A 15,757-nucleotide genomic window follows, 5' to 3' on the forward strand; every position below is an offset into this window, starting at 1 on the left:
CAAAACAGACACATAAACTGCGCCTGATGTGAAAAGAGGGTTCCTGTTTTGTAGAAATCTTAACTGACTCTCAATTCTCTCCCCCAACCTCACTTTGGTGATTTTCAGGGATAATTGCAAAAAAAAAAAAAAAAGGCTTTAGAAATCATCATCATCATCAGATTAAATAAACCGCCCACCCCCAAAGGGCTCTGGGCGGTATACAAAAAAAACAGTGGGTAGAATAATTATACATAATAAATGATTAAATAAAATCTGTGATTGCTGGTTGGCTAGGATCTGTGATTGCTGGTTGGCTATTGTAAAATGAACATGTGGGACAATAAGAGCTTGGTGCAAAACCCTCCCATCCCATTTGAGTTTTACCTCAATCCTGACCAAGGGCTCCTGTTGTCTGGACACTCATTTCTGACCACCAGTGCTTCTGAACCCCTGCTTAACCTTTCCCCAGTGCCTGTTCTTTGGGACCAGAACTGATAATTTGGGGCTGAAGGGTGACCCTCCTTTTCCTGTCGAGGCCTTGTGGCAGAGGGGACAGTGTTGGACGTTACGCAGCCACAGCTCATTGGGTGGCTTGAGCCTGCTGCATCATTTCAGGCTCGTGTGCCTCACAGGCTTGTCAAGATAAAGAATAAACCTTCGCCTCCTTGAGTGAAAAGGGAAGTGAAAGAACAGGGTGAAGGAGAGAGACTCACCAGCTTTTTCTTTGCTGGCCTTCTTGCCAGTGCTTTTGACTGGCTCAGAGCCCTCCCGTCCCTCAGCACACAGGCTTGGTGGTGGTTCGCTGGAATGGGGAACGTCGCTGGAAGATCTCTTGTTACGACGGCAGGAGGTGGAGACTAATAGCGCAGGTGAGGGCTCTGTGCCTGCAGAAGCAAAGGGAAGTCAGGATGAGATACAAGTTCCTACAATAATCAGATTAATCATACTTATTGAGGATCTCTGCCGAATCACAGTTCAGTGGCCCATCTGTCTTTGCCTCACATGTTTTCCCCTCTGCCAGTATGCCTGTGCCCACACACAGTTAGCCAGATGCACAGCCATACAGGTTCCTCCTCACTCTACAGCACAGAAAACAAGATATTCTTTATGCCAAGGACAGAGCCACTATGATCTGAGCTGCCTAGAGCTTTAAAAGGATCCTGATCAAGGTGCTGGACATATACATCCGACACATGGACTGTCACAAGACAACTGCTTAGCCAAGGCATCAGTAAATGCATGACTCTGCACTATGATATGCAATGAAACAGTAATTGTGGACCTGCAAAAGCAGAACAAGACAAGAAGCATGTCAAAAACAAACTATCTTTTCTTCAAAAGCATGGAATGGTCCTGCGTTACACTTACATTGGATTTTAAAGTCCGATGGCAACAGCCGGATGTTGGTCACGGCAATGTGGCCTGTGTCCCCGTCATCAAATTCAACCAGCACCGAGTCTGCATTGTCCTCCTCGTCACTCGAGGAACCTGTGTAACAGAGTCTGTGTTACCCTTAGAGACAGAGAAGCATGTTTTAGGCCTCCTTCGCGGCTGGTGGCATGGGAGAAAACCTAGCCCAGAGACTCGGTGGCTCATTGTTCACCTTGGGCCCTCACCGCCAGCCCCTCTTACCTCGAATGACATTCCCGGGGTAGAGGCAACGGGACTTCTGGCTCCAGTAAGCACAGACCCGCGTGCCAGGTGGGAGGCTGTGACTTGACTGGGGACGCACATCCAGAACCTGGAAAGAAACCAAAGGGTCTAGTTGGCAGATGGTCCTCTGTGCTCTAAGCTAGATACAGAAACATTGGTGACATGACTGCCAAGCCAAAGGCAGCTGTCTTCTGTGTCTTGCATCATACAATGATAGTTAAGAGGAAATTGGAAAAGGAGCAGGCAGGATCTGGGAGGAGATGCTCAAGCAGCACTTCTGTGACCTGTGTGGCCACCTGACCCTTGCCTTGTCTTCACGCAGGTTGCCTCACCTTTTTACTCTGCCTGAACTGTACCTTGTTTTGTCAGCTACAAATCCTTTGTTCCTCAAGCTATGAATACTGCATATATACCAAAGATCAGGTCTGGAATAAGCCAAAATGGCTAACAGCAGTTTTATCCCCAAATCAGCAATTTTTTCATATATGTTATTGATTTGGTTTATACGATTTATTATAAACACAAATATGGCACTTCCTTTACGTAGAGCCTCTTTGGCCTCTCCAATTCTGAACGCGTTATGAGGAACAGACTTGAACAAAACCCCTAGCATCTACGAAAACTGCCTTTCCAAGGGCTGTGCTTAGCACTGCAAATCCATGCCATAAATAAGGTAGACCTTCAAAGCAGTTGTGCATGCACCCAATTGGATACTACAGGATGCACAACTGGACACTGGGGAATGCCTCTGGGAAAGGCAGCTATCGTGTTGGCCTCCATCCACGAATGATGGAAAAAAGCAAGAAATCAATGGTGACTACCGTGCGGATCCCACTATGTGCACCTGATAAAGAGAATCAACACACAGCTCAGGTTGACTGTGGTGATCCGACAGTCTGTACAAGCATAAAAAAGTGTAGTGCAATCTCACCTAAATAAACCTTGCCTCCCCAATCCTATCCCAAAGTGTTCCATCATCCAAAAGCTGCAGGCCTCTCAGTTATACCTGGCTTGTCCCAGAAGAAGTGCTTCTCTCCTGTGTCCTCCATCAGCTTGTCTTTGCCCATTAGCACAGAGGACTAGTCCTTCTTGATCCCTGCCTCACATGCATGGGCCTTACACATGAACGCATCCCTTGCTGTTGTGTTCCTAGCTGTATTCAAAACCCAGCTCCTCCACCCCCATTTATTGATTAATCCCAGGCCACAGTCTATGGGGACTCACCGCTTCTTGTAGCAGCTGCTCCTGGGAATAGATCCTCTGCCGGTTCCCTCGCTCTCCCTCAATGACGATGCTGTAGCTATGAAAGGGCAAATCAATGACAGGATTTACACAGCTGAAAAGCTGGCGCGGTGCTCAGCTTGACCATTCCTGATATATAACTGAGAGACCGACGAGGAATCACGGGGCAGAAAACGCTCTCATGCCCCACCCCCACACTGACACCAGTTCAGGTTACACAACGAGTGTCGAGCCAAGGTGGAATCCGAATGTAAATCTCCCAGATCAAACTCTCAATCCTGATTTTGACAGAGATCCATTTTTGTGCAGATCAGGCAAGCAGAAGCCACTGGATTTACACAGTCATGCATGAGGGCAAGAATCTGGTAGAATCACTGGCCACTCTTGTTTCCCAGTGAAGAGAATGGGCCCCTGTTTTGGTCATGTGAATGCCACAGCAAGAATTGGGGAGGTAAAAGAAATTTGGATCTCTGCTTGGTAAGAATTGACCATAATCATCAGGTAGAGCAGAGTAAAAAGGAAGGCTCGGAAAGGAAGGGTGCAAGATAGGAGGGGAAAGGACACCACTGGCTCTCCCAAATAATGGCGTTAGAGAAGCAGCAGCAGTGTTGCCATTTGTTCTGGGAAGAAAACTGCTCCTCTCTGTCCACATCCTTTGCCTGCCTTTGTGCTCGGCAAGCAGAGCCCTTACATGTCAGGTGGCTGCAGACTCTTCACACTGCCAGCATACAGCAAGCTGTCCTCTTTGGGAATAAGCACACGCAGTCCGTCCTGCAGGTCCTCTTTCTGGATGTTGCACGGCTGGGCTGCAACCACAAGACCAAGACATGAACCCCCCAGCTCCCTATGTTTCTGTGCTTCTTTATGTGGGCAATGTTCTCAAAATATATGGTTTGGAACATACAAAAAAGTCTATACACGTTCATAAAGTCATCCGAGAGCACCACTACAGTTCTAGCCTTGCATCACTCTCAATGTGATGGAGAACAGGCTTACCAATGGATTACAATGACTTTGGTACTAAGGTTCCTTAAAGGTTCTGAGATATTCAGGAAACTGGGCTGCACCACACTATGGCATCCCGCAGTGCCCAGCTCAGTGACAGTCATGTATTCCACAATTGCCCAAGATCTCAGATTTAGGTTCAGCAATCCCTGTACAACCACTGCCAGTACTGCTTGCTTCTTCTCTGTGATGTCTGTCCTTGCTCCTGACCGCCAAGCCATGTAGAGAGTGTCAGTAGCCCCAGTAGCCCCAGCTCCGCCACCAAATGTTAAATAAATAAGAGACTCACCCACAGTCACATCTTGCTCCGTACCAGTGGATGGCACTTCCTCCTCTTCAGAGAAGCTGCTGTTGTCATCAAACTCAAAGTGATCCTCCATGGCAAAGCTCTCCATCAGCCGGCTGACAGCCCGCCCTTTGCACTGTGGAGAAAGGAAAGAAAACTGTGCCTCCGGTTTCACCAAGCGTGCCTCCACACACATGCGTGACAAACAGCCACTTGCCCAAGGTGAGAAGGGACTGAACACAGGTTTCCCAAGTCCAAAGTCAATGCTTAACCCTGTGTATCACACTGGTCCTTGCAACATCTCCCGTTAGAGGGAAGTCAGGGGCTTGAATGAATAGGGGATGGGTTCACCTGCCTTCTTAGCTCCTCTCTGCCTTACCCAGGAAACTATATCAACAAAGCCAATACTCAGCAGTAGCAAGGGCCCTGGACTTTCCAGCTCTTCCACCTCCCTTGGTAATGCATCCATATACTCTTTGCCTTTTCCAGCACGGTTCCTGGTGCCAAAGTACTCATGCCCTATTCTGAAAGAGAAAAAAAACTTCTTCTAGAACTTACCTGCTTGCTGACCACTTTGCTCTTGACTTTTGCCAGCTTCTTGCCCTTGCTCAGAATGGCTTTTGCATTGCGAGGTGAGAGTGCCAATGCCCCGTTCTTTCTCTGTCAAAGGTGGGAGGAGGGCAGGGAGAAAGAGGAAGATTGTCAGCCAATACAGTTTGCCCTGGACCAAGAAGGCCTTCCTAGCACAGGGCTGGAAAGACTAATCTTTTCTCAATGCCTGGCATCTACAAGGAGCAGTCTAACTGGCAGAAGCGCCATTCTATATGGCAGCCATCTCGTCAGAAGCATCCTGGGTCCTTGCTTACCCTGAGGGCTGACTGCAGCACTTTGCTCTTGCGGGTGGCTTTCTTAAGGCGTTCACTGCTAAGCTTTCCTGCGTCGTCCCGGGCTGTGAACGACCTGGCCTGGCTGGCAGAGAAGAGCCCCTCACTGGTTGTTGATGTCCCTGGCCCACAGTGCAGCTCCTTGGCCTTAGCCTTCAGCTTCTTCCTGTTGGAATTCTCACAAGATCCTGCTCGGCATACTGGTACCTTCTCTAACCTCCCCACACCGGGCTTCACAGGACGACGCTTGATTTTGACTTGACCCTCAGGACTCGGGATTCTGCAAGGTCCTATGTAGATACAGAAGAGTACAACAATGAAGAAAGGGTCCAAGTCATAGGCGAGTGGCCCTCTCCAACATAGCCTCTGTAATGGTAGTAAGCACATGCCAATCAAATTTTTATGTATTCCCTGGTACATTTTCAACCGGCAGCTTCCTCCAAGGAGTTCAGGGCAGCTTGAATTATTTTCCCATTTTCCACTTTATCATCACAACAACCCTGTGAGTTAGGGTGAGAGAATGGCCCAAGGTCACCCAGAGAGTCTAATGGCATAGCAGGAATTTGAACCTTGGTCTCCCAGATTCTAATATAACAATGACTGCACTTATTAGCAGCTTGTAGGCCTACAAGAGGGCCTCCTCTGTCTTGGGGCTGCAGTTTGGCAATAGCGTGGCAGATCTAGACCTTGCAATTCCCACTGCAGTTTAAAACCTCGGATTCTTCACTGCATCCATTCTTAGCCACTTGTCTATCAAGTTGCTGTGACCTGCTCTCAACCAGTTGGGGTGTTTTTGGAACATTACCTAATAATCCCTGTCTCTCCTTTTTCTTCTTTGCTTTCTGATTGGCTTCCATTTTCACAACTGAGGAAGGAGAAGGGCCAATCACAGAAGTGTTTACTGTCACATGAAGGGTGTCGCTGGTCAAGTTGTCACCACCACCGTCGTCATCACTGTCATAGTCTCTATGGTGATTGTCATCTGGGGACAGAGAAGAATCAGAAGAAATTCATGGACGGAAGGAGAGGACCACTTCAGTATGGGGAGGGCACTTGGCATGCCTTGTCATCAACAACCATATCCTAGTTTCTTTGGCCACCAAGGACACACAAAACAAACACCATGTTATTTTTGAGGACCACATTGCAATGTGAACCGGCAACCAAAGGTCTAGGCAGTGGTTCACAAACTATTTTACTAAACACCTTCCAGTCTCACTTGGGACCTCATATTGCATTGCCTCTTCTTCACTCCATCACTGGCATCATGGTCAACCCACAATATATCATGTCTTGGAACACACAGCCTTTGGGTACTATGGTGATGGCCAGAGATATTAGTAACACTGCCCCCCCTCACTCCGTGTAGTTCATAATAGATAGAATGGTGGCCAACGTTTTTAAACAAAAAACCCCCCACTGAAATAAAATAACTTGAATCTGTCGTATCTGAGCTACTGCCTCCCTCTGCTGACGATGCACCCTCCCCTTCAAACATTAGTTCCTACATCCTGGTTTTTTCCCCTTTGACAATATGTCTTTGTTCTGTTGCCTTTGGGGAGTGGAAGTAGAATTCCTGTCTTGGTCGTGGCTTCCTGATAAGATGCCCCAGGAGCTCCAGGGGAAACCCATAAGGCTGCAGTCAAATGAAAACGGACATAGGCCCCAGCAGAGGTTGTCCTGTGCAGTTATTTTTAAATTGCAGAACTTCCTCTGCTTGCCAGCAGGAAATACACTGTGCCGTAAACTCCTGGCCGGAGCGGAAGATACCATACTTGTACACGATTGGGAGAATCTAATTACATCTGCCTTTCTCATGTGGAAGGATTTTGCCATTTTGGGAGGCCAGCAAAGAGCCACATACTTCTCTGCACAGTGTAAGACATCAGAAACAGTCCCGGGACTTGAGTGCTTTCTTAGGAGCAACAACAGTAGTGTAAGCTAACTGTTGCAATGTTATTGGCACTCTCTCATATAGAGCATCACTTTTACTTCCAATTACTGACAGATTTTTCACCTCTCTGCCCTGGTCAGTACCTGCATCAGCATTCCCTGCGGTCGGTTTGGTCTCTTGCTGCGGGTATTTTGCAGAAGGTGTCGCTTTGGAGCTCTTGGGCCGCGAAAGTTTATTTTGGATCCGGGTGCCAGGACTAGGTTCTTTTCGACGGAAGGGGGCAATGCTTGTGGGCAAGCCTTTGCTCTTGACTTTCTGCTTGAGATGGGAGACTTTGTGTACTACACTGGAAGCCAGTTTGCTTTGGGAACTGCTCTTCTTGCAACGCACCTTCTCCTGAAGGTCAAATACACACAGAAGCAGACAAAAAAAAAGATTATCCCTGGCAGAAGAAGCGTGGACATTCACACACTCTGGTCTTTCCCCGTTGCGCCTACCCAGTCACTCCTTGATAGAGATGCCAGACTCCAGATAGGACCATGTGAGCTCTCAAAGGCACCTGGTGGGCCACTGCGAGTAGCAGAGAGCTGGACCAGATGGACTCTGGTCTGATCCAACAGGCATGTTCTTATGAATTCCCCTGAAATTACAGCTCTTCTCCAAGGGAACAGAGACCAGTTTCTCTGGAGGAAATGAATGTTTTGGAGGGTGGACAGCATGGCGTTGCACCACACTGAGTTCCCTGCCTTCCCCAGGCCTCATCCCCAAATCTCCAGGAGTTCCCAACTTGATCTGGAAACACTACCTCTCACCTCTGACTGGTCGCTGGAGGGACCAGGCAACCCTAAACCTAATTCCTACCTCAGAATCAGGAAATGGGAAAACACTGAAGGAGTTTATCTTATCTGGCTTTGCCACCATCATTGCTGAAGCTGCATCCGCTTTGTCAAAATCATCTGCCAAACATTCATCACAAACGACCAGAAAAGGAGGTTCTGCAACTTATTCTAACTGCCCTGAAGGAAGTCCTCCCCTGGTCTTATTTACACACGTTCTTTCAATTTAAATCAAAATCTCTATTTTCTGGGTGAGCAAACAATTGGCAACTATTTTTTTTAATGGCAATCTTTAGGAATCCTCCGGCTTCGAGCCTATTTAAGAAATTAAAATTATTTATTTTTAAACTTGGACTCCGCATATATGCCAGGTTAAAATGAATTCTTTTAAAAGGTTGGACAAAACATGGTTTTCCTTGGCTCTATCAGATCCGGTTTGTTCATAGGGTTGGGGGCCTGCTTCCTAGTCAATTTCAAGAGAAGTAAAGCGATAAAGATAGCAAGGCCAAGCAACCTCAACATTGTACTCACCTGGGAGCTCTTAATGCCACCATAAACTGTCTCTGATATTTTCCGTTTTTTCTTCTTGGGTTCTCCCTCACCCCGTAGCTCAGCACACAGCAGAGATAAGCTGGCTTTTACTGACCTGGGAATGGAAGACAGATGTTCAGTTTGGAAAAATCCCAGTGGAAAGATACTCAGTTCACTGCCTCAGCTATGATGGAGGGAAGGCTTGGGCAGATGAGTATAACACTGGAGTGCAAAGCAGATTTTCCTTTGGAATACAGGCACTCTTATACACATGTTCAGCAAGTACCAGAGCAGGGGGCTCCAAACCTTTTTCAGTCTGTGGGCACCTTGGGAATTCTGGTGCAGGCTGGTGGGCGCAACCACAAAATGGCTGCTGCTGGAGCCACAGCCAACTACAAAATGGCCTACTTAGAATTGTGCTGCATGGCTGTGGCTCAGAGCACTCCTCCAGCCTTGACACAATAGGGTTGCAGATCTTTCTTTCCCATTTCACCAGACAAGGGAGGGCCAGCAGGAACTAGGTGCTAAGACATCTGGGTTCTATTGAACTCCACAACTTCCTCAGGAAGCAGCTTTGACCAAGAATGAACTGTGGCAGCTATGTAAAACAGGAGAATCCAAATTTCTTCCTGCGCAGACTAGGACTAATTGTTATTACTAAAAGACTGCCTGTGAGCATGATGGGCAGAAGAATGAAGGATGGAGAAGAGGCTGATACACTGCAGGAATGTGTGAGTGTGAAACTACATTGCCCTGTGTTCCATATGCACAGTCACACATTTACTCCCTCTGGATCAGAATACTACCCTTGGCAGCTTATATCTCAATTTGCATAGAAAATATTTAATTAAAAATGCAACTTTAAAAACATTAAGTCCATCAATCCAATAAGATTCATGTAATATTTTCCAAACTAGAAGAGCTCTACATTCCTTCCTAAGAGACTAGGGAGCTGAGACTGAAGCAGAACCCCTGGAGGGGAGCATACTGAATTGCTACTGAAAAGGCCTTGTTCCACACTTCGGCAAACATCGCCACCCTTTGTGGTAGGAATTTAAAGCAAAGAAGAGAAGAAGAGGAGAGTTTGGATTTATATCCCCCCTTTCTCTCCTGTAGGAGACTCAAAGGGGCTTACAATCTCCTTGCCCTTCCCCCCTCACAACAAACACCCTGTGAGGTAGGTGGGGCTGAGAGAGCTCAGAAGAACTGTGACTAGCCCAAGGTCACCCAGCTGGCGTGTGTGGGAGTGCACAGGCTAATCTGAATTCCCCAGATAAGCCTCCACAGCTCAGGCGGCAGAGCTGGGAATCAAACCCGGTTCCTCCAGATTAGAATGCGCGTGCTCTTAACCTCCTACGCCACTGCTGCTCCCATATATTTCTTGAAAGAAGAGAGGGCTCATACAGGGAGTCTAATGAAGGAAAATAATTTCACAGGGAGCCATATTGGTCTGGTGTACAACAGTTAGATTTGAGTCCAATAGAGCTTTACGGACTAACAAGATTTTAACAGTATGAGTCAAAGCTCCCTTCATTAGAAGGAGAAAATGCCCCTAGAAAGACTGGTCAAGCAATGACTTTGTGAAGCTGATGGAACCTCTTGCATGGAAGAGGCTATGCCAACCCCACAGAATTAGACAGGCACTCCTGTGCGTGTTTTGTGAGGGAGACGCAGGGGAAGATGGCATCCTGTCTCCCTCCCAAGCATCCTGTGGCTGCTATAGGAAAGGGAGGAGGCATTCCTGAATTTCTCATGCCTTCCAGCCACATTCCAGAATGGCTGCCATTTCTGCTGCAGCTCATTAATTCGCAAGCTACGGTGGGGGCTTTGGGACAATCGCCTCTTTTAGCTGAGCTTGTCAGAAGTGTTTATGTACAATGAAACTGCCGGAGGAACTGCAGAGTAGTGGCTGCCCAGGAAGTTTTAACTCCTCAGTCCCGGAAAGACGACAATTTAGGAGCTACGTGAATTGAGGAATCAGCCTTGGCGCCACGTGGTCTGCTCTGAGGGTGCAGGACAGATGGGCAGGTGGGATGGGTATTCCACAAATATTGGAGGAACTAATAAGCCAAGAAAAGCATGGAAAGCACGTGCTTCAACACTGAGGAAGTAGATAATTCTGGGTTAAAGTTTGTCCCATTTCCATAGTTCTTAAACCTCTTTGGAAAAAACACACAAAAGTGAATGATATGCATTATACTACCGTATTGCCCCGAAAATAAGACAGTGTCTTATATTAATTTTTGCTCCCAAAGATGCGCTATGTCTTATTTTCAGGGGATGTCTTATTTTTCTGTGTTCTGTTCGTCGGACATGCTTCCAAACAAAAACTTTGCTACGTCTTACTTTTGGGGGATGCCTTATATTTCACACTTTAGCAAAACCTCTACTATGTCTTATTTTCCGGGGATGTCTTATATTCGGGGAAACAGGGTATTTCAATTTTCTTCTCTTTTCAGAATCTGTGGGAGGGTGTTGGCATGGGAGAGATGAATAGGAGGTCATGGAAAATATGTCAAGCAGAATAAGGAAAGATAGACAGAAACATGAGGAAGCACTGGAGATGGTACAGAGCAAAGTTGTCTCACTCTCTAAACCAGTGGTTCTCAACCTTCCTAATGCCGTCACCCTTTAATACAGTTCCTCATGTTGTGGTGACCCCCAACCCTAACATGTATCCATTTTACAGATGGAGAACACTGATGCAGAGAGTCTTAGGCGACCCCTGTGAAAGGGTCGTTCGACCCCCAAAGGGGTTGCGACCCCCAGGTTGAGAACCACTGCTCTAAACCCAAGGAAGAAACATCTAGTTTCTGAGGTTGGGAGTGAAACTCCTGAATAGTAAGATTCATGGTGTTCCTCCACTGCTGTACCTACATACACTGATAAACTAAAATTGGCTGAACATTAATTCCAATAAAAAGTGCATTCTGTGTAGAACACTGGTGGCATGTGATGTAGTCCTAATAGTTCAGCAGACATTACTAATGTATGGGGCAAAATCTGCTTAAAGCAAAATAACAACAACAACAACAACAACAACCCATACTGAGTACAAACAAAGGCAGAGGGGGATGGTTCCTATCATCTGGTCAAGATAATCCGCTGGAATTTATGCAAGAATTACAACATTGGGATGACTAAAAACTGGTGGGAACGTTGTTCAGAGAACGTAATGGAAAATAAGGTCAAGATCCTGTGGGGCATTCAAATCCAAATGGATAAAGTGTTGGTGCATCACACACCGGACATCACAGTGATCAAGGACAAGAAAGTGACCATCATGGACATAGCAATACCTGGTGACAGCAGCGTTGATAAAAAAGAACATAAGAAGGTCACTAAATATCATGATTTGAAGGTAGAGGTTCGGCGACTATGGCACAAACCAACTGAGGTAGTTCCAGTGGTAATCGGCACCCCGGGCACCATTCCGAAAACACTTGGCCTGCACTTGAAACACCTTCGAACTGACAAAATCAACATCTGTCAGATTCAAAAAAGGAGCCCTGCTGGGATCTGCACAAATACTACGTGAATACAACATCCGAGGCCTCTGGGTGTGGCTCGAATTGTAATAAAAGGCAAACAACTATCTAAAGAACTGGCAGCTGTGATAGTAAACATAATAATGCTAAACATTTCTACACAATATACCGGATCTGATGCTGGAATGGATTCTGTGCTCTGCAGTAGGACCGCAAACATGCAGATCCCTACCAGCTGTTGGTAATGGCTTTGGTGTGTCTTAAAGTGTGGCACCAGTAACAACATAAACATTCTGTGCTTGGTGATGCACATTTTGTGACCTGCATATACGATGCAAATTGGGCACATTTGGGTCAACAGCCTGACTGTGCGGGATTCATTCTGCCATGTTTGCTGCTCTGCACAGTTTTGTTCCGTTCCTCCGACTCACGGGAGAGGCAAGGAGCTATGTAGGGCACCGAAGCTCTGCCCCTAATCCTGGGAAAGCTCATTCAGCAGTTCTTCCGAGATTTCCACAGGCATTGCCCATGCACTCCTCTTTTTCAAAGCGAACACAGAAAGCTGAATTGTGCTCTCAATACCGTCATTCTGCTCTTCTTCGAGGCACCCACGGAAACGCAGCAGCACATACAAAGACCTGCTCTCTGAGGAGGCTGATCTGCAGGCTCCCCTCCCCACCCCCAATCTGGCTCTTCCACAGAAAAGCTCAGTAAAATCCATAGGAGGAGCACACTCCAGGATGCTCTCTGCAAGCTCTGCACTCTTCCTGTGTATTCTTAGGGACAGTACGCAGCAGCCAGTTTGGACCGGCGTAATGGAGAGGATGCGAGGAGGATTGATCCCATCTGGCACATTAAAGAAGCAATGAAGGGATGTGTTGCTTGATGCTGGGAGAAAGGAAAGAGGCAGCAAAGGCAGCCTTGTATTATGTTTCAAGCAGCCCGGCTCAAGAAAAGAAAAGGGGGGGAGATAAAGCGAGGCAGAGAGGAAGGACCCCTCTGCCACAGACCCGCAGAAACTAAAAACGGGGTTTGAATTTATCAGAGACGGGTCACCGTTTGACACCTTCTAAAAGATCTGCCCCGCTCGATTCTGGCAGTGCTCTTGCAACTTGTCCTGCTAGCATAGTAAATACGAACCAAATTAGCTCCCCGAAGGCTTCCTCCCCTCCCCCACCGCTGGATGCCTGCCCGCTCTGTTCTCAAATGCTCGTTAGTTCTAATTGCTCCACTCCAGGACCCGGAGAAGCCGCCTCCGTTGGCTCCACCCTGGGAATCCAGCCCAGGGTTTGAGGCTGCACAACCCCCTTCTTCCCAAGACAGCTTCTGTTCACACTCCTCTCTCAGGCCCTGCCCCTGTACTTCAACCTTTTGACCCGGTGTCAACCCTGGAGCTGGTGCCAAATTCCATTCTGGCGGCTGCAGCGGGAAAGGAAGGAGGGAATTCCCTGGTTAAGAGGAGGGCTGGGAAGGGAGCAGAGCACCCTGAGCCACGGGCGGGTGCAGAGAGGAACAGGCTGGCTTGGGAACAGCCAGCAATTCGGCGCTCTCACCAAGGCCGAGCCCCCCCCCCCCCCAGCCGCCGCCCTGCAACAGGACTCCGACAAAGAATTGCCGTGGCTCAAGGCCACTGCTCGGTTCCGGGGAGTGGCTGGAGGCAGGCAAATTTGGCAGGAGGCTGTGCTCAGCGTGGGAAGCTCAAGGAGCAGGAATGTTCCTGATAGGAAGGAGGCCAAGAGGCTGGGCCTGCATCTGCTGTAGGAGCCTGTGTCCCTCAAACAAGGCCAAAAACCTCAGCCTGAGACACAAGGCAGGGATGCCACTATGGCTGGGAGTCTTGGCTCATCACATAACAAGGGAATCCTATGCCACGGTTGTTTGCTGGGGCAGGTTTAGACGGCAAGCGCATATGTCAGCAGGCAGATGAACAAGACGGGGAGCAACACAGCCAGTAATCCAGTGCATGCTCTTGAGCACTGTGCACGGCAACACTGTTTTTCTCTCTCTTGGAACCTGACTGCAAAAATTTGAACTGTGGGAAGGGCTGATTCAATGCGCACTTGCATATGAGCGTATTTATGCAAGTTATAGGGAAGTGCTATGGCATAAGCAAACATAATGTATTGTCGAAGGCTTTCACGGCCGGAATCACAGATGAAGCCAAAGCATTGATTTGTGGCTGGCATCTTCAGAGGATCCTCTGAAGATGCCAGCCACAGATGCAGGCAAAACGTCAGGAGAGAATGCTGCTAGAACACGGCCATACAGCCCGGAAACCACACAGCGCACAACTATAATGATCAAATATAAATACAAGCAGTACAATATAGCAGTGTGAGCAAGAGGCGACTGAGGGGTGTGGCAAAAAGTGCCATTGGCTTTTGCTATTTTTGTAGCCTTTTGTACTAGTAGCATTCATACTGAGCCTGTTGCGCAGGAAGTATCAGATCCCGCAGTCAAAGAGCTCATCTAAACAACCTCTTCTAGTTATTAAAATTGCGATTACTGACTGCCACAATACTTCCCAAAGGACTAAAAAGAAGAAAAGTTTGGATTTATACCCTGCTTCTCTCAACCATAAAAATTCTCACAGCGTCTTACAACCTCCTTTCCTTCCTCTCCCAACAACAGACACCTTGTGAGGGAGGTGGGATGGGAGAGTTCTGAGAGAACTGTGACTAGCCCAGGCGGCTGGCATCTCTAATACACACTCACAATCTCAACCCCAACCTAGATCTCCCTGATGTTAGATTATGTTACTAGTGCCAATACCACTGGTGGAATGTGCTGACATTCTAAAGAGACGAAGGCAGACTGATAGAGCCATCACTATCCAGGCCACAGAACGGTCAAACATGTTTTGTGTGTTTGTACAGCAGTTCAAGAAAACCTGTAACGTGTTTAATTAGAGACCATGTCAAGGTAGAATATGCATATCACAGACACCCCTTCCTGAAGTCTCTAAACAAGCAACACATGTACTAGGTATGTGACTGGCCCAAGATATTAGTCCCTTCCTTTATATGGAAGAGTTTTATGACTTTGGATTTCCTCTTTGCAAGCAACTGGGAATTTTGAATGCAATTGTGCGCCATCCAGGAGGTAATGGATCTCAAAGAATGGAATCCCATAATTCAAAAAGGAAACATGGCTGTTAAAATTGGCCTGCGAACACACCCTGGCGAAACAGCTTGAGGAATCTTATAAATGTACACTAAAATGCAGTGGGGCAAAGACTGTCATTTGGAGTCCTGTTTGAAGCACATCTGACATCCACCCACCATTTTTTCTTCTGTGTCACTGAATAGTTTAGTGGACAGGGATTCTCTACCAAGGCAACTAACAGTGGATTCCCTTTTGAATTTGACTGTACATTAACCCACCCAGATTTTGCAAGTACTGGGGAAGGGAGAGGAATTCTACTTTTTTCCAGGCTAAATCCTTGTAAGTTGGGGAGAGTTGCAGGGAGGAATGGGAGGATGCAACCAAGATCTCCAACAAGCCCTGGATGGTTTCCATAAGCCATATGGCGGAGCCATGTTGCAACCCAAAGCCAACACTAACTGCTTTTTTTCCCCCTGTAACCTTCACTATATTTGCTAATGTTTTGTGACATAAAACCTAGAGATTAATTTTTTTTCTTCTGTCTTAATTGAAGGAACCATTTAGTACAGATTTAACTATTATTACCAAATCATCAGGATTGATGCAGCGCACACACGCGTGCTCCAATCATGTTTGGACTAGCTCGGAGGATTTATGCAAATGGGCCTGCCGGGAGAGGCAATTTGTAGCAGAGAAGGACAATTATACAGGGCCCGTGAGTGCGGGAATGACTGTGCCGGGCGGCTAATGGATAATCATAAAGCGCCAGCAGCAATGAACACCACTGCAGCGTGACCAATGACTTTATACAGCACAGATAAAGAGGCTTTTATGCAACGCTGCCTTCCTCT

The 15,757-nt window shown here is 47.3% G+C and overlaps 1 protein-coding gene across 8 annotated transcripts in view; it reads right to left on the bottom strand.

The window, feature by feature from the left end:
- The window catches only part of BAHCC1 (BAH domain and coiled-coil containing 1), a 118,721-nt gene that overhangs the window by 5,682 nt on the left and 97,282 nt on the right, over window positions 1-15,757 (bottom strand). For all 8 annotated transcript variants that reach the window (XM_048492184.1, XM_048492185.1, XM_048492183.1 and 5 more), the window contains 11 exons: window positions 8,314-8,428; window positions 7,090-7,342; window positions 5,858-6,034; window positions 5,035-5,342; window positions 4,727-4,828; window positions 4,172-4,304; window positions 3,569-3,683; window positions 2,860-2,935; window positions 1,615-1,723; window positions 1,351-1,470; window positions 696-866 (listed from right to left, as the gene is read on the bottom strand). In XM_048492184.1, the coding sequence (XP_048348141.1) occupies window positions 696-866; window positions 1,351-1,470; window positions 1,615-1,723; window positions 2,860-2,935; window positions 3,569-3,683; window positions 4,172-4,304; window positions 4,727-4,828; window positions 5,035-5,342; window positions 5,858-6,034; window positions 7,090-7,342; window positions 8,314-8,428 (1,679 nt within the window). The remainder of the gene's footprint in view (window positions 1-695; window positions 867-1,350; window positions 1,471-1,614; window positions 1,724-2,859; window positions 2,936-3,568; window positions 3,684-4,171; window positions 4,305-4,726; window positions 4,829-5,034; window positions 5,343-5,857; window positions 6,035-7,089; window positions 7,343-8,313; window positions 8,429-15,757) is intronic.

Source organism: Sphaerodactylus townsendi, linkage group LG03 (assembly GCF_021028975.2).
Source record: "Sphaerodactylus townsendi isolate TG3544 linkage group LG03, MPM_Stown_v2.3, whole genome shotgun sequence".
In the NCBI taxonomy this organism is placed as follows: Eukaryota; Metazoa; Chordata; class Lepidosauria; order Squamata; family Sphaerodactylidae; genus Sphaerodactylus; species Sphaerodactylus townsendi.